Raw genomic sequence first — 25,815 nt, 5'->3', positions numbered from 1 at the left:
TTGCAAAACGTCTCAATTTTTTTCAGCGTCTCTCAGTGTCTTGCTTTTTTAAGACACTGGATCAAGTTTAAAATGCTTTACCATTGGGAGGAAAAAAAAACGTATTTCTTTTTCATTCACACTATTCCTCATGATGCATGCATGGAATTCTGGGAAATGCCTGGGAACTAGTGACCTTGCGGTCTGTTATGAAAAATGCACTGGGTTCAGCTAACCCCAGAATGGAAAGCGGCATCATTATTATTCTTTGTCTGAATTTTACATCTGTATTTAATAATTTGTTAGACGTCAATGTAGAAAAATGGGGACGGGTTATGAATTTTTAACAATTAATTTTGAAGGTGTGCCGCATGTATTGAGTATGCAGACGCACAACACGACAAAAGCATAAAGCAATAACTCAGAATTATGATTCAATCTCCGCAGGGCCTTTTTTCTTTCAGGGTCTAATAAATGTGTCTTCATTTCGGAATAATTTCCTCCATCTGTGGGGGTTTAACAGTATTGGAAGCGGGTGTGTGCTCGCATGTGACACTCGGTCTAAGAGTCAATTATTCTTTAACTGTGTGACCTCTCAGACCCCAAAGGGAGGGTTGCCACAGCGACCTCGCTCAAGGGCTCAGGGGTGAACATTTTAATGGTGTTCCTAGTCAAAGACTTCATACTCGGTTAATTACTAATTATACAAATCTGCGTTACAGTATTATCCTGGCCTATCATGCAGCTAAATCTGTCATGCAGGAAAAGTGAATTTTCATGCCTGAGTAACAGTGCAGGCCGTTTGGCATATTCACAAAAGTGAATGAAACCGAATGTGGCGGCCTCAGCGGTCCGTCGTGAAGCGCAGAGGGAGTGTGAGGTCAGAAATCCGGGTAATTGCTACTAAAAGAAACAAAAAGCAATTAATAAAACAATCAGTGTTTAAGATAGCTTTTCCTCTGACTATTTCAGGACTACGCCTATTTCCCTTAATTGTATTTTACGTTTTAATGCAAACGATAATTACATTCTCTAAGAAAAATCACCCCTTAAAAAATCAGCATGATATTAGTGGTCTAATATCATAACTGTTTCCGCTCCTATTGAATTGGTTACGCAATTTGAATTAAATGCAGTGCGAGTGGAGCAATTAATTGAAAGTGTTCTTTTCAATGCACTTATTTGAGTCTGGATTACAGAGATTTGTGCATTGTATCTCATATTTTAGACCCGTTGCAAAAGTGTTGAGAGCCATCAGCGAGGATTAAAGTCCAGACGTTGAGTCAGAGGAGAGCAAGATTGTCTGAGAGGTCCATTTTGATGTTTACGCCCTGAGTAACACTGGAGGGTGGTTTAAATCTAACAGTAATTGCATGTGCTCCTAATGTCTGCCAAGATAGTGAGACACAAGCTCTCTCTGCTGCCCTATTTCTCTCCTCCTAGAGACTCTCTGCCAAGTGGTGATGGATGTGATGTACATAGATTTGTGACAGACAGGTTGGAACAAGAACTCAACTGACCAGCAGGATTTGAGATGATGCATTTTTGTCTCAAAGCTGGAGCGTCTGACCACACCGTGGCAAATTTGCAGAATGTGGTTAGCACAGAGTTGTGTTGTGCTTATTATGGTCCATTGACATTAAATGCTTAACTGGTCATGCAGTGCAGTATGAGTTTCAGAACCTAGAGAGCGGTCTACCTTGACACCATATTTGGACATAATAGGGAAGTTCAAATGTTCAATTTAAGTCTATGCACACATGATGTGCAAAGATGTTTAAATATTCCATTGATGCCAACAAAATCAATTTGAGCATTGAAATGATGTCCAGAAATCAAGTTGAACATTTGAAGGCGGCTATATTTTGCCAAAAAATCTATTCAAACATTCAAACGATGCCAAAACAGTTCTAGTGTTTGAAAGAATCTAACAATATATTAAATTGTGCAGAAATATTGTTCAGAGCCTTTTTTAATTTATCTATGGAGCACAAAAATAGATTCAGACATTTGAAATGCAGAAATCGATTCAAGCGTTAAAGTAATTCCTTTGAACATTTTTATGATGCCCAAAAAGAGTGTTTGAATCTATCTATGATGCACTAACGTCCATTTAAATATTTCATGCCCCAAAATCATTTGAAATAATTTTAAATGTTTATATGATGCACCAGAAATCAATTTGAACTTTCAAACACAACTGCTGTATGATGCTCAACAGATCAAATTGTAAGTTCAATACAACTATGGTGCACAGAAACAGATTTGAAATACCCATGCAATTCAATTTTTTCAAATCTATTTGAACATAATGATATGCCTATAATGCCCCAAAATGCCCTAGGTTTTGAAACCTAGGTCTAGGTTCTAATGGAGAAAGCAAAACAAGAAAAAGGGAGAGGGGAAGAGGAAAGGATGAATAGGTTGGATGGAGAGATTATGGGAGAAATTAGGAGGAAGGGGGATGTGGACATCTTCAAGGTCATGCTTTCGTGTTGAGATGAGCGATAGCCATGGAGCAAAATATCAGAGGCTTATAAGGGGGTGAGGAGATGGTCCAGAGATAATGAAAAGAAAAATGCTTGTCTTTGTCTAACCCCATCCCTCCATCCTCAAAGAGAGCTTTATTATGCATTACACATGTTGTGTTGTTGGTGTTGGTTAACTCTGATAATGTTCATTTGTAATTGTCAGCTGAAAATGAGTCATTTTGTTGGATGACTTCACACCAGTTGTATAGACATTATTCATCTGACTGCGGTTGACAAATTATCACTTCATTCCCTTTTTTTTCTTGTCCTCTTTTACATTTTATTTTCAGAAAAGACCTCTGAGCTTTGGATAATCCTAGCCACTCATGTCTGAATGAAAACGCACATATTGAGTAACCACGAAAAATATCTCTCACTGGAAGCTCACATAAATATTAATATCTGTTTATGAATTCACCTCAAGAAACCACAGAAGAGTTTGGGATTTTCTATTTTGAGATGGTTTCGCATGTCATACACTTCCTGCAATTATTAAACAATGATCGTGACATTGCTCAACCATCTGTCAACATTCCCTGAATTAACCAAGCAACGAAAAATGTTTGTTTGCAAAAAACTTAATTTGTTTCCCTTTATTGCAAATGGTTGGCAGCTCTTCGCTGGACGTGATGGACCTCCAAAAAACCTTTGGAAACTGTGGACATTTTGCCATGTCTGTGAAAAGTTTGACAGCTGGGATAGATTTCGCATCGTTGCCAAAGTTTTGATCCACCACTGCCAGTGAAGTGCTGATCATTTCTGCCAGCCAAACTTGCCATATTAACCACAAGTTTGACACAAGTAAACTTTTGACAGGGGTCTGAAGGACTGTCTCTGTCAATGGCAATGGATATGTTTAGAGCGATGCGCTGAACGTGTTTGCTTTGTCTGGTTTGGTCCCAGGGCTGCCGGTGATGCAGGTGAAGATTGACATCTCCAGACAGCAGGTGGAGAAGATCTTTGGTCTGGAGGATTACTGGTGTCAGTGTGTGGCCTGGAGCACTACAGGAACCCAAAAGAGCCAAAAGGCATTTGTACGCATCGCATGTGAGTTCAGCTCTGCTATCTTATAGTGCAAACATTTTGACCAAATGCTACCTTATAATCTGATCATGTGATAAATGTCTAGCTCAGTGGTTCTCAGCTGGTGGGTCGCTCCCAAAAATGAGTCACAAGTCTGTATTGATCTGGACAGGAGGAAGAAAAACGACTGCAAAACCTAATTGCAAATAATAAATTGCAACTAACAATGCAGCAGAATGGTGCAGTTTAGATACAGTACCAAAATAAATGTATTATAGATTAATTGTAATTATTATAGATTAGATATGTAAATATTTTAGAATCTTTAGTCATTTTTTAGTCTCTTAAGCTCACCAAGGCTGCATTTTTAAATACAAATTACTGTAAAAATAGTAGTGAAATACTGGTTTATAGTTTAATATATTTTAAAATGTAATTTATTCCTGTGGTGGCAACGCTGAATTTGCAGCATCATTACTCCAGTCTTCAGTGTCATATTGTCTTTTAGAAATCATTCTAATTGATTTGGTGCTCAAGAAACATTTCTTATCAATGTTAAAAAACATTGTTATGCTTCATATTTAGAAGTATTTGATGAATAGAAAGTTCAAAAGAACATTTATTTGAAATTGAAATCTTTTATAACATTATAAATGTCTTTACTGCCACTTATGATTAATCAGTTTAATGCATCATTGCTGAATAAAAGTAATACATTTTTTCTTTAAAAAAAAAAAAAACTGACCCAAGTGGTTATCAGCTAGAAAAGAAAACACTTCCCATATCTTTTGTAGTTATTGTTGACTTCAAGGTTGTGCATTCAATCAGACTTCACAATACAAGAAACCAAACTTCATTTAAAATGGGTTCACCTTAAACAAGGTTTTAAATGACCACAATGGGTTTTGTGCAATTCATTATTGGCTTAATATAAAATACCAATAATACATTTCAATATTTATACATGCTTTTATGCATTTGTAAAATGTTATGTTATAGCAAAATTGTTCCTACTGGGTTGTCATCATTTGATCCCCAGTGTAAAATCTAGATCCCTAAGCAAAACCAATTGAGAACCACAGGCCTACCAGACTGTGTTTAAGCAGTTTAGTAGTTAATATATTATATACCATATACTTTATATTTAAAAGCTCACTAGCTACACGAACAGGTGTTTCCTGCCTTTGATGTTAACATTGTTTATTTGAATACTTCAATACACCTTTCAAATACTGTGTAAACAGTGTGTTCTGGTAAAAATCATGTTTAACAAAATTATTTTATCCCTAATGTTTTTAAAGTGCTCTACACAACACAGTAGCATTTGCTCTTTTTTTATCACTCCACAGTAAAGAGTGTTGATAGTGATGTACTTTCTATTAAAAGTTATTTCGAAATTCCATTTAGCCAATCAATCTAACCACTTATGCTCCGTTTTCTCCCCAAGGCTGATTGATTTAGTTGGTTTTATATGACTTATTTAATGTTTGATTGGAAAGTTTGATCAGGAAGAGCCCGTGGCAAGGAAATCTGCTAATCTGCAGTGTAACACTTTGTAATTGCCTCGAGAGGCCTGGTGGTTTTGATATCTCTGTGTGATTAAACACACGGAAACCGCACCACCGCACCGCCTCACTCAGAACAAACATCACAAAACATTCTTCCTTTAAAGGAAGATGATAGAGTCATTTTTTTGTGTGTCTAAAACAAGGATTAAAAGCATTGTGTGATTTTAAACTGGATTTGGATTTATCTCAGAGTGGTGCTTCTAAATATTCTGAATGGATATTTTATCTTGCCAAATGTATTCACCTCAAATTCTACTTTTGCATAATGAAAGGACTTTTAAAGGAAATTTCTCACCCAAGAACGCATACAGTGACCAGGAGCTCTGGAAAGGGCCTATAAGAGTGGTTCATTTGTTTTGTGAACTACATAAAGTTCTGTTCACACAAAGTACCATATGACTGAGCACTGCATATAACGCATGATTCAAATGAACCACTTTTATGTTGTTTGTATGGTGTTTGTTGGTTTTGAAGCTTGAAAGCCTCAGTTCCCATTCATTGTAATTGCGCTAGGGTGAACTATTCCTTTAACAAACTTGAGTTTTCCCTTCAAAGTCACGACAATGTCATCTCAGTGCTCGATGGCCATCTAATCCTTTGTGCCTCTCCTATTCCCATTAAATCCTATTTAATTAAATTGAATGTCAAAGACCCCTCTTCACCTCTTAATGTTTGCCAAGGCCTGATTGGTGAAGACAGGCATGACATCTGTTTTGAGGAAATGAAATGACTGGCAGTGTCGCTGTTATTGAGAGAGATTTTATTCCCCAGCATCGGAGCTGAAGACAAGTCCGCTGTCTCAATGGACACCTCCTTCCAAAAGCTTTTTCGTGTCATAACAGCTATAAACGTTTATGCAAATGTTGTTTTGAAATTTTGCCATCCATAGTCAGGAGGGCATGAAAGCCCTCCATCAAGAGTAATGCAATTTTGACAAGCAAATACAATTCGACTTGCATCAACACTTGTCCCAGGGGTTTTAGGTAAAGTGGGTGGTCGTGTGGATACCACAGCCTCTGTGCGGTATCGAGTAGAGGAGGAAGTTAATGCAATTCCTTTTTGTTGATGCTTTGCCTTGAGGCTGCAGACAGCCTTTCTCTGAAGCAACCAAGCAGGGTCTAACAAGCACTCGGGTCTGTGATATGGATCCTTCTTAGAGAGAAAGGCCGCTCAAGGCTCCTGTTGAACGTACACGGTGCAAACATATATATGGAGGAGCGTTGAACCCCAAAAACACTTTGCTAAATATGACACGGATAATGTTAGATTAAATGGCTTGGCAGTTTACCTTCCTGGTGATACATGTACAAGTTCTGATCCACTTTATGACTAAGGGAGGATTTTAGTCAATATCCTGGCTTGAGAGCCCATAGGAAAGGATAAAAGCAAACATGCAATCCATTTAAGAGTACATTTACAAGACAACGATGTACTAAAAACGGAAAAGTTTTTCCTTCGTGGTTTTCACGTACAGATGACAACATTGTCAAGAGTTCACACGGATCTGCGAAAACAACTAAAAACGCTGTATTCTGCTGCCATGCCACAGTCGTTGGTCGACGTCACTTTGTAAAGAAACACTATGCACCCATAGACTGAACACAAATCTCAGTTTCTTCTAGACTTTTGCTTAATGCCCTCTTCAAACTGACAAATCTTTATCAAATCTATACATGTGAAAAAAATGTATATATAAATATGTATTTTTTTTGTTGCCAAAATTTTTTTTATATAAATTGCAGCAGTGCATAATGCATATCATACACACATAAGCACCACTGCACAACATGTCAGTACACCCACCAGACTCACTCCAATAAATTCCAATATATTAACCCAATTTAGTAACCAAATTAATGTTACACTCATTTTTAAAAAATGTTTAATATTAAATATCCAGTACTGTGCACAAGAGCTGTCTATTTTTGCACATTGCACAGAATAGATACTGTATACTGTACATTTTATATATATATATAGCTAGCCCCCAATGACTAATAAATGAAATGATTTTGCACTACAGATCTAAGGAAGAACTTTGAGGAGGAACCGCTGGGTAAGGAAGTGGCACTTGATCAGGAAATTCTTCTGCGCTGTCATCCTCCTGAAGGTGTTCCTCCTGCAGAGGTGAGAGCAACAAGTAAACATGCTAACAACCAACGGCTCTGCTAATTACCCCCTCATTAATGTACTGGTACAAATATACCATCGAGCCAGATATCTGATGTCTTTCACCATATTCCATCTGTTTGATGAGCTGCTCTTGGATGAGGAACCATTCAGAGTGATTTGGCAGCTCTTGGTGTCCCATCAATAATACATGTATATTTGCACTGGTGCAGGACTAGACCAGCCTGCGACCAGCTGTTTCAACTCAAAATGTCCATCCAAACTTAACAACAAAAGTGCCGGATATATTTGAGTACACTCATTCTGTTTAAGGGTGGGACAAAATATCGATAGGGCAATATATCGTTGTCCTTCTCCATGTGATATGAGAATCGATATGCTGGCGCCAAATATCGATATTTTAATAAAATAAAAAAATAGGGCTCTCTAAATAGATTTTCCTGCTCCCACCGTCGCTACTTCATGAGTCCTCAAGGTGGTGCTCAACAAATGATTGAGGGAAACATGAACATAAGTTAACTAGCCTAAGAAAAATTTGTTTTGTTTTTTGTTTTTTACGGGAAAATAATAAATGGCCCAGCCTCTTTAAGTCCAAAGTCTGGAAAACCTGCACTTAATATTTTGTTTTCATAGTTAGACAGATATTGTGATGTATCATTAGAGGATTATCTATTGATTGTCGCTGAATTGCTGTATCATGATATTATCTGTATCGTGAGCTGTGTATTGTATCGTGAGGTGTCCTGTGATTCCCACCCCTAATTCTGTCTCTCTTTTTTTAAAGTACATTGCGTGTTCGATAAAATAAATGATATTACCATAAATGGTTTTGACTTATTCAGTTTATTATTATTATCATAATCATTAATCATAGTTACAGTAACAAAATATGATTTTATGTTGTTGTTTTTTTTGGTGACAATGAACATACCAAAACACAAAAAATTTAATCACATTTATTTATTTATTTTTTAAAATTCAAAAGTTAAATTTCTGATAAAGTGAGCAAGAAGTGTTCTAATTTTCTTTTTCTTTTTTTCAGTGTACAATAGAAAAACAATTGGAAAAAAAAAAATATGTTAATCCACTTTCCTACTGCCCCATGCTACCATGCAGTGTCTGCCAAACTTTAACATCCTCGGCCCTGGCTGTGGCCTTGGGATCTGCCCAGAATGGCAGCTGGATCCGAGAGCACACAGAGCGTTTTCCATCCATTTGAGCCAGATTGAAGCTGTGAAATGTTTTCTCTTGTGTACGTCTATAGGTGGAGTGGCAGAGAAACGAGGAGCTGATCGACCCCAAGACTGACCCCAATTTCTTCATCACCGTGGACCATAATCTCATCATCAAACAAGCCCGTCTGGCCGACACAGGCAACTACACCTGCGTGGCCAAGAACATTGTGGCTCGACGCAAGAGCTCCTCGGCTACTGTGATTGTCTATGGTGTGTTTCTTCTCATACTTTGTTCCTTTCTTAGATCACAGATAAATGGACTTCACCTTTCAAGAGTCTGACAAAAGTTTGGGATGGTTCTGACCCTGAGTCAGGGGTAATTTACTGAGAGAGTCAGGCTAGCTTTGATGGACAACTCTATTTTGATCAGACTTTGAGAACAAAATGTACTGACTGCTTTGCTTTGCCTATTGAAAATGTATCCGTGTTTTACTGTTTTACTATAATAACACTATAGCTGTAGTCTCCATTCATGATATTACATGTAGCTCTATGGTCCAATTCATTTTTAACATTATACGTTTTTATCAGGGTTCCCACAATCCTAGAAAAATCAGGGAATTTCAAGTGTTATTTCCATGCCTCAAAAGTCATGGGAATTAATGAAATCTTATGACAAGTGGGAATTTAGTATATTAAGAGCAACATTGAGTTTATTTAAGTTTTGTGAATAATTTTCTTGACATATGGAAATGTATATCTGGAAAAAAAAATTATAATTTGAGTCTTCAGTCACACTTAACAAATAACAAAAAAAAGTGTATAAACACTTTACAATAAGGTTACATTAGTTGACTACTTCAGTTAACATGAACTAAGACTGAAAAATACTTCTACAGCATTTATTAATCTTAGTTAATCTCAACATTTCAAATCAAAAGTTGTATTTGTTAACATTAGTTAATTCACTGTGAACTAACATGAACAAACTGTATTTTTATTAACTAGCATTACCAAAAGATTAATAAATACTGTAACAAAAATATTGCTCGCTGTTAGTCCATGGTAGTTAATACTTTAACTAATGTTTACAAATGAGACCTTATTGTAAAGTGTTACCGAACGTGCTCAAAAATTTTGTCAGAAATTGTGGGAACCCTGTCATTTGAGTAATTTTATTTAAAATAAATGCTCCTTGCTTGGATATTTTTTTATGTAATTTAAATATAAATATATTTCCATTACGTAATGTACATTTACATACAGAGTTTTACATACTAAAGGCCACTGTATTTCTTGTAGCCGCCTTAAACCTAAGCATTACAATTTGGGAACATTCTGTTTTTACTTCGAATTAGCTTTAGCTTAGTTCCTCTAAAACTGATCATGCTGTAAATGATTGCAGCTTCATTACAACATATCAATTTGGGAGCAAAGCAGCCAGCCAGTGTCTCAGAAATCTCCGCAGAGCTGACAAACACTCACACTGTAGTTGAGCTTGTTGAATTAATGGCAGAAAGTGGCTAATGAATAGGGTTTATAAGCTAGCTGACCTTTATTAAAATGCACAGCAGCAGAGCATCGCTAACCCCGGAGGGTTCCCAGGACAAGCAGTGTTCTAAAGGTAGCATGCATTACAACCCTGTACACGCTCTCTTCTGATCCCAGCCTAGTCAATCACACACGACACATAGTACAGTACTGGGACAGATCTACTGAGAATACTCCTAATGCACAGACAGACATGTTAACAATGGAAAATCGAAAGTCTTTGCCTCATTTCAGAGGTAATGTATCCGTTTTATTATCAAGCATAAAGACAATGAGTCAATGGACAGCTGCGTGATGTTTTGCATTAAACCGGAATAAATGCGGACGTGACTTTTAATGCAGAGACAATCAGTGTGTTGTATTTAATAGGGGAAAAATGGAGCTAAACTGACAATTATTTTTCAGATGAATGGAGATTAGATAAGTTGTTGAATTTTGTTTGAATTGCGTGATTTGGGGACATTTTGATGGAAGGCTCTGCAGAAGTGAGCAGAGAATATTTTCGCTCTATTGTTTGCTTTTTATGCTGTCAATCAATGAAGCCCTCACACAGGAAAAAAGAGAAATGGCACATGAATGCTAGGGTCGCGGTGCCTTACAATTTGGCGGTTTCAAGTTGTGCAATTTTCCCCAAGCAATTTGCTACCATTGTAGAAATTAATTAAAGAAAAAATCCCTGTGAATACCTTTTGATCAAAAGAACTATTAGGCTAGGTCCTTTATGCTATTCTTTTTTTCCCCATGGCTTCACATTAAAATGTCAGTTTACTAATTTGAAGTCTTGCAGGCTTGCTTATTGGCTGAACCATAGGTGGTGTGAGAGCTGTTATTAGTGCTTTTGGACAGAGGGCGAGATGAATTTTAAAAAGGCTGGACTTGACTTGACACAACGGTGTGCTAAGAGGTAATCACGACCCGAGTTGCTGCGCAATTTCCTTCTTCGTGGTGAGCAATCAGAGAGGCTAAAGAATTGATTTGGTCTGACCAGAGCAACATTTCGTGGAGAATTAGGTGCAGCTCCAGGCACAATATAGACTCTGACCTGTGATCGAGGCTTCTGGACAACAAATCGCTCGAGTTACCGGGGGAAGAAGAAATCAGATTTGCTCTGAATTCTCCCACCAAGAGAGAGGAGGCTGGGAACTTGATTAAAAACCCTGCGTGATCTTTGGACTCAGAATCATCCCGGAATCCTTGCAGGATTATGCATTTCACCAACCTGGATATTGGTGCCATAAAAACCATACTGTGTGTCGGTGTAAAGCAGAAAACCAATATACACCCCACATGAGATGAAATCTAGGCTGTTCCCTTAAAACATCCATCCCACCATGTATCCCATGTTTTGCTCCGTAGCTTTAACATTGACAGCGGTTAATATATAGCTTGTAAGAGAGATTGAGTGATAGTGTTGTGACTTGACAATGATTGGTTCTTTGGCTTCATCCAGATGTGGCCATCTTTTCAGACTTTTTTTTTTTTCAGATGAAGTGAGAAATTTGGATGAGAAAATATTTGACATCACAAAATTTAAAGAAATACTTAAAAACAGGAGATTACATACTGTAACCCCATGACGTTTCAGGAATGCAGATGAAGTGCCTCTTCAGGCTTTCATTAAGCTCCAACCGTGCCGACAATGTGAGGGGGGAAATTACCAAATGCTGGCAAAAATGTCACTCCACGGTGATAGGCTGATTATTATGTCACTGTTAATTTGATAATGCCTGCCGACCATGTGCAATGATGATGTATTTTTGTAAGTTAGCATCACCCTGGTTCCTTCGACAAAAACCCAATAGATTTTTTCCTTTGGCTTTTGGATTACTGCAGAAAATAAACTCTGTGGCAAACAAAAAGTGTATTCTTACACCTTTAGTCCATTATGTTAATCTTCACAAATGATCTTTGAATTTTGAAGCCTAAATACAATCGGCAGAAATAAAAATGTAAACATAGGCAGTAAACGAACTACACCACGGTCACATGACTTCAACGCCACCAGCATTAAGCTTTCAACAACTATATTTTATTTAAAAACATTTTCCCTGAAAGTTTGAGTTAGAATAGTTTTCAAGAGTGCGATTTATAAACGCAACGAGGCTGTGAAAGCATACTAGCGAGTAGATGAGTTTACCTGTTCGATGAGATGACATTTAATGTCCCTGATGTAGTCCCATTGTTAGTAACTACCTTTTCAAGACAAGTAAACACAGTAATAAGAGAAGTGTGAAAATCCTAACTCTTTTCTGGGGTTTGGCAAAAATACGTCATCCCTGCAGCCCTCTATTGGTCAGCAAATCAGCCTAAACGAGTCAAACTGCAGTAGATATGTTATTTATTGAAAAAATAACCCACCAACTTGGAAACGTTGAATGTTAAAGCTACACTATGGTATTCTGGGCTCTCTAGTGCCATCTGTGGTTGAAATTACAATTGTGGTAGATTAACAATAAATCCATTTCTGCATCATGTCTGCTGCTTCAATTCAAATTCGGGAATTTAATTCAATCCTCTGTGGCGTACCTCCAATATCAACAGTATTATAGAATCAGTTGCTTGTTGATAGTGTTGTTCTATGAACACAGAAACTGTGTAAACATCAAATTGCCACGAATTTAGATTGAGATGGCAATCAAGAGTATATTGTAGGATTGACAACTGTTGACGTTAACATAGCTTTCGTTTGTTGCCGTTGTCCCTGTGGCCTGCCTTTAAGTTCAGAGCTCATGTTTGTGGCTGTTCTTATCCTCGTGCTTGTCGGGTAATCCTGACTCGCTGTGTTCGTTTCCCCCTCTCCTTTGCACTGGGCGCACGAGCAGTGAACGGTGGCTGGTCCACGTGGGCCACATGGTCGGCCTGCAGTGCTGTCTGTGGTCGGGGGTGGCAGAAGAGGAGCCGGAGTTGCACCAACCCCACTCCCCTGAACGGCGGGACGTCCTGCGAGGGCCAGAGCGTCCAGAAAAGTGCCTGCACTGCCACCTGTCCAGGTAACGTCCACCGGGCGTCGCTCACCGCAGAGTAGAGCTAGTTTAGCATTAGCGCACAGACCCTTGCACGGTCCCCTTGCTCTAATGGCACCAATAGCTCCCTCTCTGTAGGACGGCTAGCTTGATTGGCATTAGCTTTTTTGTGCTTAAGCAAAACATTCTCATGTTGTTGTGTTTTTTTGTTTTTTTTGCTTTTGAAATCCATTGAATTATTCATAGCTAAAGCAGTGCTCGTGTCTCCATTCTGGCCATCATGTTTCTTTCAGATTTTTTCGTGCTCTTTGCTGCTTTCGCTTTTGCTGCATGAGGTCCTTTTTTTATTGTTCGGTTGTAAACAGGGTCCAAAATTAACTTGCCTGCCAGTGGTCAAAATATATATTTTGTCCCTATAATGATATTTAGCTGTTTTTCCACTTGTATTTACATTGTGATGTACAGTTGGTAGTTGAATGTAAAGATTATTCAGCCTTTTAAATTCCAATTAAATTCCTAAATTTGAATTAAGGCAGAAAACAGGATGCAGAATTTTTTACTTTGTTTTTAATGCATTCCAGAATTTCCAGGATCATTAATCCAGTCTTCAGTGTCACGTGATCCTTCAGACATTATTCTAATATGTTGATTTGGATTCTTTGAGTAGAGAGTTCATAACAATGTAAATGCCATTTTTGATCAATTTATTGCATCCTTACTGAATAAAAGTATTAATTGCTTCCAAAAAAATCATACAATTTTAAAGAAAAAAAGCTGAGGATTGTAACAGATGATTATATATTTAATAAATTTACTTTTCAGATTATTTTGTTTTAACAAATTACAAACCAACTTCCTGTGGGAGGTTGCAAATTCATTAAGCTAATGATATATATATTGTATATAAGATATATATATATATATATATATATATATATATATATATATATATATATATAATATTGTATATAAGATATATATATATATATATATATATATATATATATATATATATATATATATATATAAAGAGTGTTAATTTTAGACCCTGGTTCTAAGCTCAAAGAAAAGAAAGAAAACATTACTTTTACACAGAGTCAGACAGTGATATTTACTCTTCTGCGCATCTCATAAAAACAAGGATTTGCAAATTATTTGATGCTAGTGAGCTACGTTAGTGCTCAAGAAGTTTCCCTGACCTCCACTATTGCTACTAGAACTTTCAAGGGTTGAGAGTGAACAGATTGAAAGGAAGAGGAAGCAGGGAAGCAACACGGCTGCTTTTCCTCAGTGTTTATCGATCGCTTGCAGTTTGAAATGAAAGTCAGGCCGCTTCATTTACAGGCTGACATTAGACTCAGGTAGATGGGGGAAGGGGTTCTCTTGATTACTGCGATAGGCCCGTGAGTGGATTTCAGCAGGGACAGAAATGGCATTATGCAGGCGCTGCAGACTAGCGGAAAATATCCACGCTTGGTAAACAGGAGAGGAAATCGAAGCTTTTGTCAGCTGCAGCTCGTCTCCCTCGCTCACCCCCTCTCTTCCTCCACTCCTCCTGTGAGAGGGTTTATCTACTTAAACCAATCTCCTGTTTCATTACAAAGCAACCAGTGAAATTGAATAAGACGCCACCTTTACGCTGCTCTGTAAGTAACGTGCTCTCAAAATATGGTGTTTTGATGAGCAGAAACTCAAAGCGTGTGGGAATGCTTCTGACGGAGCTCTGTAGGGATGGATTTCACATGATTACGACCCAAATAATATTTCTGTGAGGAAGACAAGAGACAGAGAAGGAAATAAAGCTATGAACACTGTTAAAGAGAAAAACTGAAAGTAGAATTTTGTTTTTTATGGGAAACCAGTGAGAGTAACAGCTATTCGGAAAATTATTCAGATATTTCACATTTTCATTCAAACAATATATACATAGAGGCTTATAATACAGATAGTTCAGAAACTAAATTCTGATTGGATGAGCCACATTTGAAGCCATTGTAAAATTACATTGAATTAATGCACCAAGTTCCTGTCATTCCTGCGTCACACATCAGTCTTTCGTGTTCAGTTGCTTGTCGCTGTAAACTTAGTACAGAGAGAGGGAGGAAGAAAAAAAGTAGGGAAAAATAAATAAATAAAAATAGCAAGAAATGAGGTTCACAGTTGCAAGGTTTTTTTGATAAGAGTCATGCTGAGCGAGCGAGTTGGACGTTGTTCCTGTGGTGGCTTTATTCCCCTCCTGTTTCTCGCACTCCGACCGATTAATCCTGACATGGGTCGCAGCGAGGGAGCCACGGTGTCCTAGCCAAAGATGACTTAGTTGTGTTCCCAATCAAAAACGGCACTTGCTTGCTTTAGCATGCTCACCAGAGGACCCCAAATCCTGTCAGCGAGAGAAAAGAAGGAGAGAGAATGACCATCCCGTTCCATTTATCACCATACAAAGACACGCACGGACAACTGCAGGCCCTAAAAATTACATCTGAGACTTCATCCCGATTTATCAAAACGTGACTTCTGACTGCAGGAGGTATAAATCATCATTTACTGACTAGCTGCAGGTAGAGGCACAGTGTTCCCAGAGCACAGTCAGACAGCAGGTGACAAAAAGAGAAACAGCAGAGCTTTGATAAACGACTCTGTATGTGAACATAGTCCATCGCCGCTGTTCCACTGATCCTCAGGACAGGGCGACTTTAAAGGACGTGACGAGATTCTTTGTGTAATGCGGCGAGCATGCGATGCCATGTGAATGCTGATGAAGCTGAATTCTTTTTGTAATGCGAATAGGTTGGAATAATATTTCCAAGGCACTCAGAATGCTATCCTCAGTCACAAGGCTGCAGAACCAATCGAAATAAAATAATCTGATTATTAACCACACACACACATATGTATATATATATATATATATATATATATATGTATGTATGTGTGTGTGTGTGTGTATATATATATATATATATATATATATATATATATGCTATATACTCTTATTATGAGTGACTGTAATCTACCAAAAATACTCTAAACACACATAGTACTCACAGTGTTTAGATACAGACAGTGTTTTCAGTCTCAGAGGAGTTATTATTATTATATTAAAATGTCATATAATGATAATAATAATATATTGAATTATATCATTTTACTATACACAACATTTTTATGCATAATTTATTAACCCATTTAACTTTAATTATATTATTGTAATATGCTGAATTATTATTATTATTATTATTATTATTATTATTATTATATTTTAGTATTGTTATATTATATAATAGTACATTACAATAGTATAATATAATAAAATGAACTAGGTTTTTGAAATTAAATAATAATAATAATTTGTTACATGTTTATAGCGCTTTTCTGGGTACTCAAAGCGCTGTACATAGAAGAAGGGGAATCTACTCAACAACCACCAATGTGCAGCATCCACCTGGATGATGCGACGGTAGCCATATTGCTCCAGAACGCCCACCACACACCAGCTTACTGGTGGAGAGGAGACAGTGATGAAGACAATCAGTTTATATGGGGATGATAATGAGGCCATGATGGACAGGGGCCAATGGGCAAATTTGGCTTATACCCCTACTTTTTCGAAGGACAACCTGGGATTTTTAATGACCACAGAGAGTCAGGACCTCGGTTTAACGTCTCATCCGAAGAAGGGTGCTTTTTTTGACAGTATAGTGTCCCCTATCACTTTACTGGGGCGTTGGGACGCACACAAACCACAGGTGAGCGCCCCCTGCTGGCCTCATTAACACCTCTTCCAGCAGCAACCTGGTTTTCCCAGGAGGTCTCCCATCCAGGCACTGACCAGGCTCAACCCTGCTTAGCTTCAGTGGGCAACCATTCTTGGGCTACAGGGTGATATGGCTGCTGGCTCAATGATGCATACATTACAATAGAAAATGAAGTGTATAGTCAAATTAAATCATTAAATGTATTATTATTAGTAGTAGTAGTAGTTGTATAATCTCTTTACTCTTTGGGTAAATAACAGTACACAGTCTTTCTATTGCCAGCAAAGCATGGGCAAAACATGACTTAATTGGACATTTTAGTGTTTCGCACGCCATATTCAGCATGTTAGCAAAAATATAAAATGTTATACATTTATCATATTTATTCCAGCTTAAATATGTACATATACTCCGATTTCCACACCAAAACCAAATGGTACAGCCCTTCTGAGTCCAGTTCTGAACCTGAGGACTAATCCGCATGATGTGCTGGCTTACCATTTCTTCCTTTCTCTCTCCTTCCTTTCTCTCATGGAAAATTATTACCATAGTCTCAAAAATCAATAGTACTTGGGTTTTTTTTTTCTTCCTTCAAATCTTTTCAAAAGGAACACATCAGTAACTTAACACAATTGGCCAATCAACTGGATGAGTTCAGCTGTGAAGAGTCTAATGTAATAAGTGGGCTTTAAAGGGCTAATTGACCCTGATGAGCCTCTTTTACTGGCTCTTGTTGAATCATTGGCTGGTTAGACCTTTAGCACGGTGAAGAGGCTGCTTCATCTAATCCCGACACGTCAGAGACGTCATACGACATCAACCAGCACACAAAGACAACCCTCACCTATGACTGGAGAGCTTCGTGAATTGAATGGTCTCTGAGGAGAGACATCTTCCCTTTTCAGTAACTCTTTTCTGTTTCAAGTTCTTTTAAATATCAAAGCAAGTGCTGATTAATTTGGATTTGGAACAAAACAAAAGTTAACATCACACAAACCATTTTTCAATCTTTCACTGATGCGTTATCATTAGTCTGATGCATTCAGCGTGGAACCATGGCAGTGTCTTAACTGATGGAGAACAAACAGATCTTCCAGCTTACGTTGCAGTACTGTATGTTTTCAGTACTCGGAGCAAATGTTTTCCTCTTCCCTGGATGCTAGCCTATTCTGCTGAACTTTATCTCTTAGCATTTCCTTCCCTCTTGAAGTTTTTTAACAGATAAAATGTTGGCCTATATAAATATGAATTAGGTTTGGATAAAGGCTCAGTGCCAGGAAATAAAAAATCTCGTTTCCCCACCCGTTATGTGCTAGTCTTTGCTCCTGTTGGTTCGTTTGCTGCTTCCTCTGGTTTCTAAGTAATATTATATATGTAAACATTTTGTAGAATTAATGTCCCCATGAAATCAAAATTTAAGGCTTTTAGTATGAATATGTTAGCCTTGCTTACTGTTACCTAAAAGCTAGTGTGCTCCAAAACAATGATACAATTTGCATTTAGAAGATATAAGCTTTCAAAACTTAGTCTCTCACTTCCACCAATATGGATCAATGATTTTGATGAGATCACTCTACACTTCAGCTTCTCATCAGATTTTCTGTTCAATCAAATGCTCTCTAGAATCTAAAGCGTCCCGCCCCTACATTATAAATAGATGCTGAAGCTGCTGCTAAAATCAGTCACTTGTTCACACATTTACTATTTTCTACATGGTGAATAGCACATAGTGCACTATAGGGGATAAGGAAAGATTCAGACAGTGTAAATATGTTTCCAGAGACACGATAGCCAGTCGGCACAGACCACAAAACGTATCGGACCCATTTGAATTCTGCACAGAATTCTATATTTTAAAGTGATATGGAAGACATTAGGAGAAACAGTTGGAGATTAGGAGGAAACTGCAGCTTTATCGAGCTCAAAGGCTCTGGTCATGCTGTGATAAACTGAACACTATTGTCTATTTTAAAAAAAGGGAAAGAGCTGTTCGATATGTCCCGCCCTGTCTTCCTGTTTCATTGGAAATTATGTCAACACATTGAGTTTCAAGGCACTTTAGGACTTTAAACTTCCATTGCTAACTTGAATACAGTACACCAGGGCTGTATTTGGGAAGTTAAAGGAGAACTCTGGTCAATTTTAACATTGAACTCATTTTTTTGTAAATTTGGAGTGCTGTCAATACAGAGAACAACGACAAAAATAGGTGTTGCCTACACCGTGTTATCCTCTTTTTAAAATTTGCACCCTGTTGACTTAAATGGGGCAAGTTTTAAACCTGCTTTTAGCCTCTTAACATCCTTGATGTGTCATTACAAGTGCACAGCCAATGTGAGTTATTCCTTCAGAGTGAACACGGTGAATCTGACTGCAGTAGATGTGAAAGATATGAATAAAAATGATGTCTATTCAGCCAGCGCACATACCTGTATTTACATCCTGTTTTCGGTCGAAGTCCACAGTAGTCGATTGTCGAGTTCACGCGCGTGATCATAGGTACTAAACCTATGCGCGTGAACTCGACAATCGACTACTGCAACACCGATTTTTGTCGTTGTTCTCTGTACTGACAGCACTCCAAATTTACAAAAAAATGAGCTCAATGTTAAAATTGACCGGAGTTCTCCTTTAATGAAGTAACAAGAAGGCTGTAATAGTCAACCTCAAAGTGGTAAGCTGTCAGTCTAGGAGGTCTTTATGAAACATAAACATAAACATAATAAACATATATATAAGGTGCTCTGAAATCTTTGCGATGACACGTTGCATCAACGTAAATATAACTATTATAGTAGTTTTGATATATTGCCCAGTCCTACTTAAAACTTGATGTTTGCATAGCAGTTTATTGTCATGAAGCTGTAAATCCAGGACATTTAAATATTGTGCCTGACTCTTACAAAGGTGCAAGACTGCTAATTTTATTTTCTGAAGATGTTTTGCTTAACTTGTTTTTGGTGTGAAAATACCCTAAGCCATTTTTTTTGGCAAGCTTCAACCAAGAAATATGTTCCATGAAGTAAGCTTCTCAATAACATGCTTTCCTGAATTCCAAAACCCTTTTAGAACCCTGTATTCAAAGACCTAATTTCGTCTTGTGTTTGTTGCATGATGCACTTGAATCCAAGATAGGCAGCAGATTATGACGACATCATTCTGACCCTGCCCACTCTGGCTCAGAGCCCATGAATCACCTGTAATCTTGTTGTCTCAGTTTTATTGAACATGGAATGTTTAGGTCCAGGTGAGATTACAGATGTGAGTGTTGTTGATTCTGTCTCATCCCCGCTGATCTGAAAGGTAATTGTGTGACTCTCCCGCTCGGTTCCTCCTTCCTGCTCAAGGACGAGGCAGCTGGAGGTGTCCAGCATTGGCCATTGTGATTTTGAGCAATGGCGAGTTGAAATGGGGCTTCCTGCAGGCCTTTTAAAGAGCAGTTTGACGCCTTTTAGATGTGCCCTTGACAAGATGTCCAAATAGACCTGCCACTGCGTTATTGTGTTACAGGCACCCTGGCACAACACACACACACACACACACACACACACACACACAAAAAGATATTATCTTTGGAAATCAAAGATAATATCTTAATGGCAGGGAGTCTGGAATGGACAATTATTTGTCTGGCTTCGGTTCCTTATTAGTGCATACTTCACTCATGTTAAGCAGGTTTAAGATATGATTTTTGCATATTTTGAAGGGGAATTCTTCAAAAACTTCATTACTTGTTTAAAGTCGACATGAATAAACTTAATAGACGTTCCTTGTCTTATTTTACACAAACGGTGCATGTTATTACGAAGAAAAAAATGTTTGTCATCAATAACTTGCAGTGCCTCTAAAATTTATTTATTTTTAGGCTGATGTGACTTATGGAAGGCTCGTTAATGTTAACTACTTTTCAAAAAGCTATTTAAGCAGTGTTCAAGACTACTGTTGGAGGTCTACACAACAATTTAAAGGGTTAGTTTACCCAAAAATAAAAGACCTTTTAATACAATTCGATGCAATAAAGTTCACTGGTTTGGTTGATGTTCAAAGGTGAACTTTGACCTTTAGCTTCAACACCACTCTCCCTGCCAAATGTTTGATCAGAGTACCCTTAAAAGAAACCCAGGCTCGTTGGAAAAGCGTGCCTCTAGCTACATTTTTGCAAAAGTACATATGCATGGAATTGACTGATGTTTCCATCTGAAATGAACACTAGAGACAGTAAAACAACTTTTACAAACAAACTTTTATTCCTGCATGGTTCCTTGGGCAATATGTTATGACCTCAAAATACTTTTTCCAAAACGTATCCATTTTGACTTTTGTATCACATTACCAGCTTCATGTGTATGGCTTTTCTGATGTAGTAAATTGTCTCAGTAGCTCACCTGGTACAACCTAATACTTGCAATGCGGAGCGATCAGGTATCCAGTAGTCCAGTGAAACGCGAATCATGATAAAAAAGCTCAAAGACTTGTAGAAGCAAGCTACATAAAATGCCATAGCTGCTTCAGCAAGTGCGTTTTTCTCTCACGTTTGCTATAGATTAGGTTTAGGCAATTATTTTTTTATTTTTTTATTTTCAAACATGATAGAGCGTTACCTTTTAGCGGCACTCACCAGATATTTCATTTCCAAACTGCTGAGATTTGTATAGCAACCAACATAATACTTTGCCAGGATAGAACTGAACGAACTTTTAGCGACACTCACTGGACATTTCACTTTGAAAGTATCGCGAAACATGCTAGAAGCAACCTAATATTATGTATGTCACCACATGAAATGATGCCCCAAACACAAGAAAAATACAAGTGGAAGTATTCCTTCACAACTGACTACAGACTTAAATGGTACAGAATGTCCACTTTTCATGATCCAATCAATTCCCAAGGGATTAAATGAAGTCCCACTTATCTTTTACGAATCCTTTTTATTTCAAAATGTAACGTTATCAAAGTCAAATGGGTTGAGAATGGCGTTTCATGTTGACTCTGTCTATATTGCTGCTAGTGATTTATCTGCAATTCATTTCTTCTCAAATAAGTCAAGAGAGTTCCTCTCAGTCGCTTTGTGCAGTTTTTCAGAGAGAAGAAAGAGTCTTTTCTCCATCACATAGCTGTTGATCTCTCATCACCTGTCTTTTAAAATGAATGCAGAGAATCAGAGACAGGATCACAATTCTTATTGTAATGTATTCATTAGCATTAATTCCCTGTTCAGGCTAGTGTGATTATATAAGCCTGTCTTGCTCGCAAATGAGTCCACTCAATGGCAAACAAGGACAGTTATTTTGTTTCTTCGCCACTCTCCCTGACAAATGTTTGATCAAAAGCTGTGTCAGCATCTCTTTTAGATGCGCTCCACACGTTCTTTGTTAGTACAAATATCATTCGCCATTGCTTACTAATATCATTCGCCATTGCTTACTAATCTCACTGCATATTTAAATATGAAAAACCCACTCTCGTCTGGCAGGCTACGACTAACTGTCGTTTTTATTCACAGCCATTTATGATGGCTGACTTTTCATATTTCTAATCACCAAGGCACGCAAGTGCTTTATTAGCTGGTTGTTTGGCCATGCGGTGACCCAGGGTCTGGTTAGTAGAGCAAAACTGCACAGTGAATATGCTATAAAGCCAGGGGTGAATGAACAGCCCAGCGTGTCTGATCTTGGGTCTGTCAAATGGAGTCATCAGTAACTCTGTATCTGTATCCAACTGTATCCAAGTACCATAATTCACCCCCTGCTCTTGGTCCTGTGAGGGCACAGCTCAGCGTCCCTAGAGAGCTCATTACCAGAGCTGCTCACATTAGCCCTGTAGTAACCTTCCCAAACCTGGCACAACGTCAGCCCGAATAAGACTTCCAAAATGGCCTCCGGTCCAGCTGACGAATAACGCCTGTGAGAATGAGAAATGGAAATAAAATGCGTCTTCCGTGGCTTGGGAGGAAATAGGACATTTGAGTGTTGTTTCACTAGGCACAAACACATACAGAATTTTCCACCTGCCTTTTATCCTTGTATGGGCTTTTCACACTTGAAATTGTAATCGGGATATTGTAAACATACTCTAACACTGTGGATGCTAAGCTCCTTTTTCATTCCACCCAGGCCATTTATGGAAGCCAAGTTGCACAAACGTGTTATGCATAGTTTTGAAGTCACAACCATGAGAACATTTTTATATTGCTGCTCACATTGATATACAACCGTTCAGTATTCAGCAACTTGGCCAACCCAGATTAAGACCTTTTTGATTCAGGAAGGATGCATTAAATTGATCAAAAGTGGCAGTAAAGACATTTATAATGTTAATATAGTATAATATTAAGCAGCACAACTATTTTCAACATTGATGATCATGAGAGATGCTGATGATGCTGATAATTCAGCTATGCCATTTAAAATGCAATAAATTGCATTTTAAAATATAGTAAATTAGAAAACAGTTATTTTAAATTGTAGTAATATTTCACATTCTGGTTTTACTGTATTTAAAACAAATAACTGCATCCTTGGTAAGCACAACATTAATAAATCTGACCCCAAATTTGTGAACGGGAGTGTATATTCTTAAGGGCACAGCAGTAGAATAATCTTTAATCCCATAATGAAACTAAATTGCTTGCTACTGTACCTTTAAGACATCTATCCTTAGAGAGAGGGTAGAGAATGGTCATGTAAAACAGAATTATGACTTCAGGGGAAAAAAATAAAATGCTACAAAAGTGTTGAAAAATGCATAGCTAAAAGGCTAAGAATAGTGTTTTCAAATGTGGTGGTTGATGTGCGTGCATATGTAAAATCTTGCAGCTCCAGAGACAGCGCATCTGTATGTAGTTGAGTGTATCATGGAGAAAGGCGTTGCATACATCAGTATAACAGCACTCGTATTGCATAAACCACATTATTTAATACACCTCAATATCAAAAACTCTGTATGTGTGTGATTGACATGAGCATAGGGCAGGAATGTGGAGTTTGTGCATGCATGATAAAGCAAATGGGTGTTGCTGAGATAAGTGAGTAAGCTAATTTAGAGATATTTATAGCTAGCTATACCTAAATATCAAGGTGACTCTATCACCCTCTTGAGTAGTGAGTTAGTTACTGCACATTATGTATGTACAACAGTACTTTGTGCTGCTGCTATGAGTTTAGTACATAAACATTCATTCTGCCATAATGTATGATGGATTGCTAATTCTGTCTTCTGTGTGCGTGTGTGTTCAGTGGATGGCGGTTGGAGTGAATGGAGTAAATGGTCGCCATGCGGAGCCGACTGCAGCATGTGGAGGAGTAGAGAATGTACCCAACCTACGCCTGGCACCGGTGGGAAGGAATGCCAGGGCCTGGATCTTCAGTCCCTCAACTGTACCAGCGAGCAATGCCCTCAGAGTGAGTACCACCACCTCAGTCCCTTGATTAATCCATCGATTAAATGACAGACTTCCTTTATTGATCACACTAAATGTGATGTGAAGCCTGGGGTGCATCAGTGAGAGACCATTTACCGCTGGAAAACGTGGGAAGAACGAAGAAAGGGCACCTTGGAGGTTGGCATTAACACATTTTGTTTAGTGTAGTGCAGGCAGGGTTTGTGTATCGTAGGTTGGTGTTTTTTTGCAGGAAGGTCACTTTTCCAGATCAGAGAATCTCGAGTTGTCCAAGGTCTTGATGGTCCCCTGGGTTCCGTTCTCTGTTTGTTTTCTAGCTCTTCTTCCCTCTCACAACCTTTCCCTTTCCTGTTGTTCTTCTGTTCTTTTAATGATGTTAAACCTCCCAGTCCTGCAGCCTCCGTTGCCATGGCACCACAGAAGCATCGACATCGGCATCCTCGGTAGCAGCGACGATATAGCTGTTCTTCTGATGATCGTTTTTGATAATAGAGCATCTGGTGGCCGTTATCAACTGTTTCTGCAAGAAACGATTGGTTGAAACTAATGCCAGAGGGTAGATGGTGGAGAAGTTAATGCTTTCTGTTCTGTGTGGGTAGAAGAGCTTCTCGAGCAAAGGGTTTAATGTGCTTTCACAGCTCCAAAGTCTTTGTGCTAAATGAATACTAGAAAGCGAAGTGTTGCAACTAGAAAACTCCTGCTTGAAATATGACTTCTTTAAATCGTGAATTGTTCTTTCTGGCCACTAAGTGATTTAAAATGCTAATTTGGAATTAATTGATTTATTAATGCACTATAATTGTAATACACCATCGTTCAAAAGTTTAGGGTTGGTAAGATTTTTTTGTTTTTGTAAGTCTCTTGTGCTCACCAATACTGCATTTATATGGTCAACAATGCAGTAAAAAGAATGTGAAATATTACTAGAAGTAGAAGTGGTGATTGTAGTAGAAGTAGAAGTGGTAGTAGTAGTAGTAGTAGAAGTAGAAGTAGTGGTGGTGGTTGTAGTAGAAGTGGTGGTAGTAGTAGTAGTAGTAGTAGTAGTAGTAGTAGTAGTAGTAGTAGTAGTAGTAATAGTAGTAGTGGTGGTGGTTGTAGTGAAGAGGTGGTGGTTGTAGTAGTAGTGGTAGTAGTGGTGGTTGTAGTAGAAGTAGTAGTAGTAGTGGTTATAGTAGAAGTAGAAGTGGTTGTTGTTGTAGTAGTAGTAGTAGTAGTAGTAGTAGTAGTAGTAGTAGTAGTAGTGGTTGTAGTAGAAGTAGAAGTGGTAGTAGTAGTAATAGTAGTAGTGGTGGTGGTTGTAGTAGAAGAGGTGGTGGTTGTAGTAGTAGTGGTAGTAGTGGTGGTTGTAGTAGAAGTAGTAGTAGTAGTGGTTATAGTAGAAGTAGAAGTGGTGGTTGTAGTAGTAGTAGTAGTAGTAGTAGTAGTAGTAGTAGTAGTAGTAGTAGTAGTGGTTATAGTAGAAGTAGAAGTGGTTGTAGTAGTAGTAGTAGTAGTAGTAGTAGTAGTAGTAGTAGTAGTAGTAGTGGTTATAGTAGAAGTAGAAGTGGTGGTTGTGGTAGTAGTAGTAGTAGTAGTAGTAGTAGTAGTAGTAAGTAGTAGTGGTTATAGTAGAAGTGGTGGTTGTAGTAGTAGTAGTAGTAGTAGTAGTAGTAGTAGTAGTAGTGGTAAGTAGTAGTGGTTATAGTAGAAGTAGAAGTGGTGGTTGTAGTAGTAGTAGTGGTGGTTGTAGTAGATGTGG

The 25,815-nt window shown here is 38.1% G+C and overlaps 1 protein-coding gene across 4 annotated transcripts in view; it reads left to right on the top strand.

Moving 5' to 3' along the window:
- unc5a (unc-5 netrin receptor A) overlaps positions 1 to 25,815 on the top strand; it is a 185,143-nt gene that overhangs the window by 118,360 nt on the left and 40,968 nt on the right. For 2 of the 4 annotated variants that reach the window (XM_079891978.1, XM_079891979.1), the window contains exons 3-7: positions 3,414 to 3,557; positions 7,125 to 7,228; positions 8,496 to 8,676; positions 12,780 to 12,947; positions 23,914 to 24,078. In XM_079891978.1, coding sequence (XP_079748104.1) covers positions 3,414 to 3,557; positions 7,125 to 7,228; positions 8,496 to 8,676; positions 12,780 to 12,947; positions 23,914 to 24,078 — 762 coding nt within the window. The remainder of the gene's footprint in view (positions 1 to 3,413; positions 3,558 to 7,124; positions 7,229 to 8,495; positions 8,677 to 12,779; positions 12,948 to 23,913; positions 24,079 to 25,815) is intronic. The other 2 variants (XM_079891980.1, XM_079891981.1) reach the window with 1 other exon arrangement.

The sequence above is a fragment of the Squalius cephalus genome, assembly GCF_949319135.1.
Source record: "Squalius cephalus genome assembly, chromosome: 14".
Classification (NCBI taxonomy): Eukaryota; Metazoa; Chordata; class Actinopteri; order Cypriniformes; family Leuciscidae; genus Squalius; species Squalius cephalus.
Note: the sequence above shows the minus strand (reverse complement) of the source record. Positions and strands in the feature narration are given on the sequence as shown.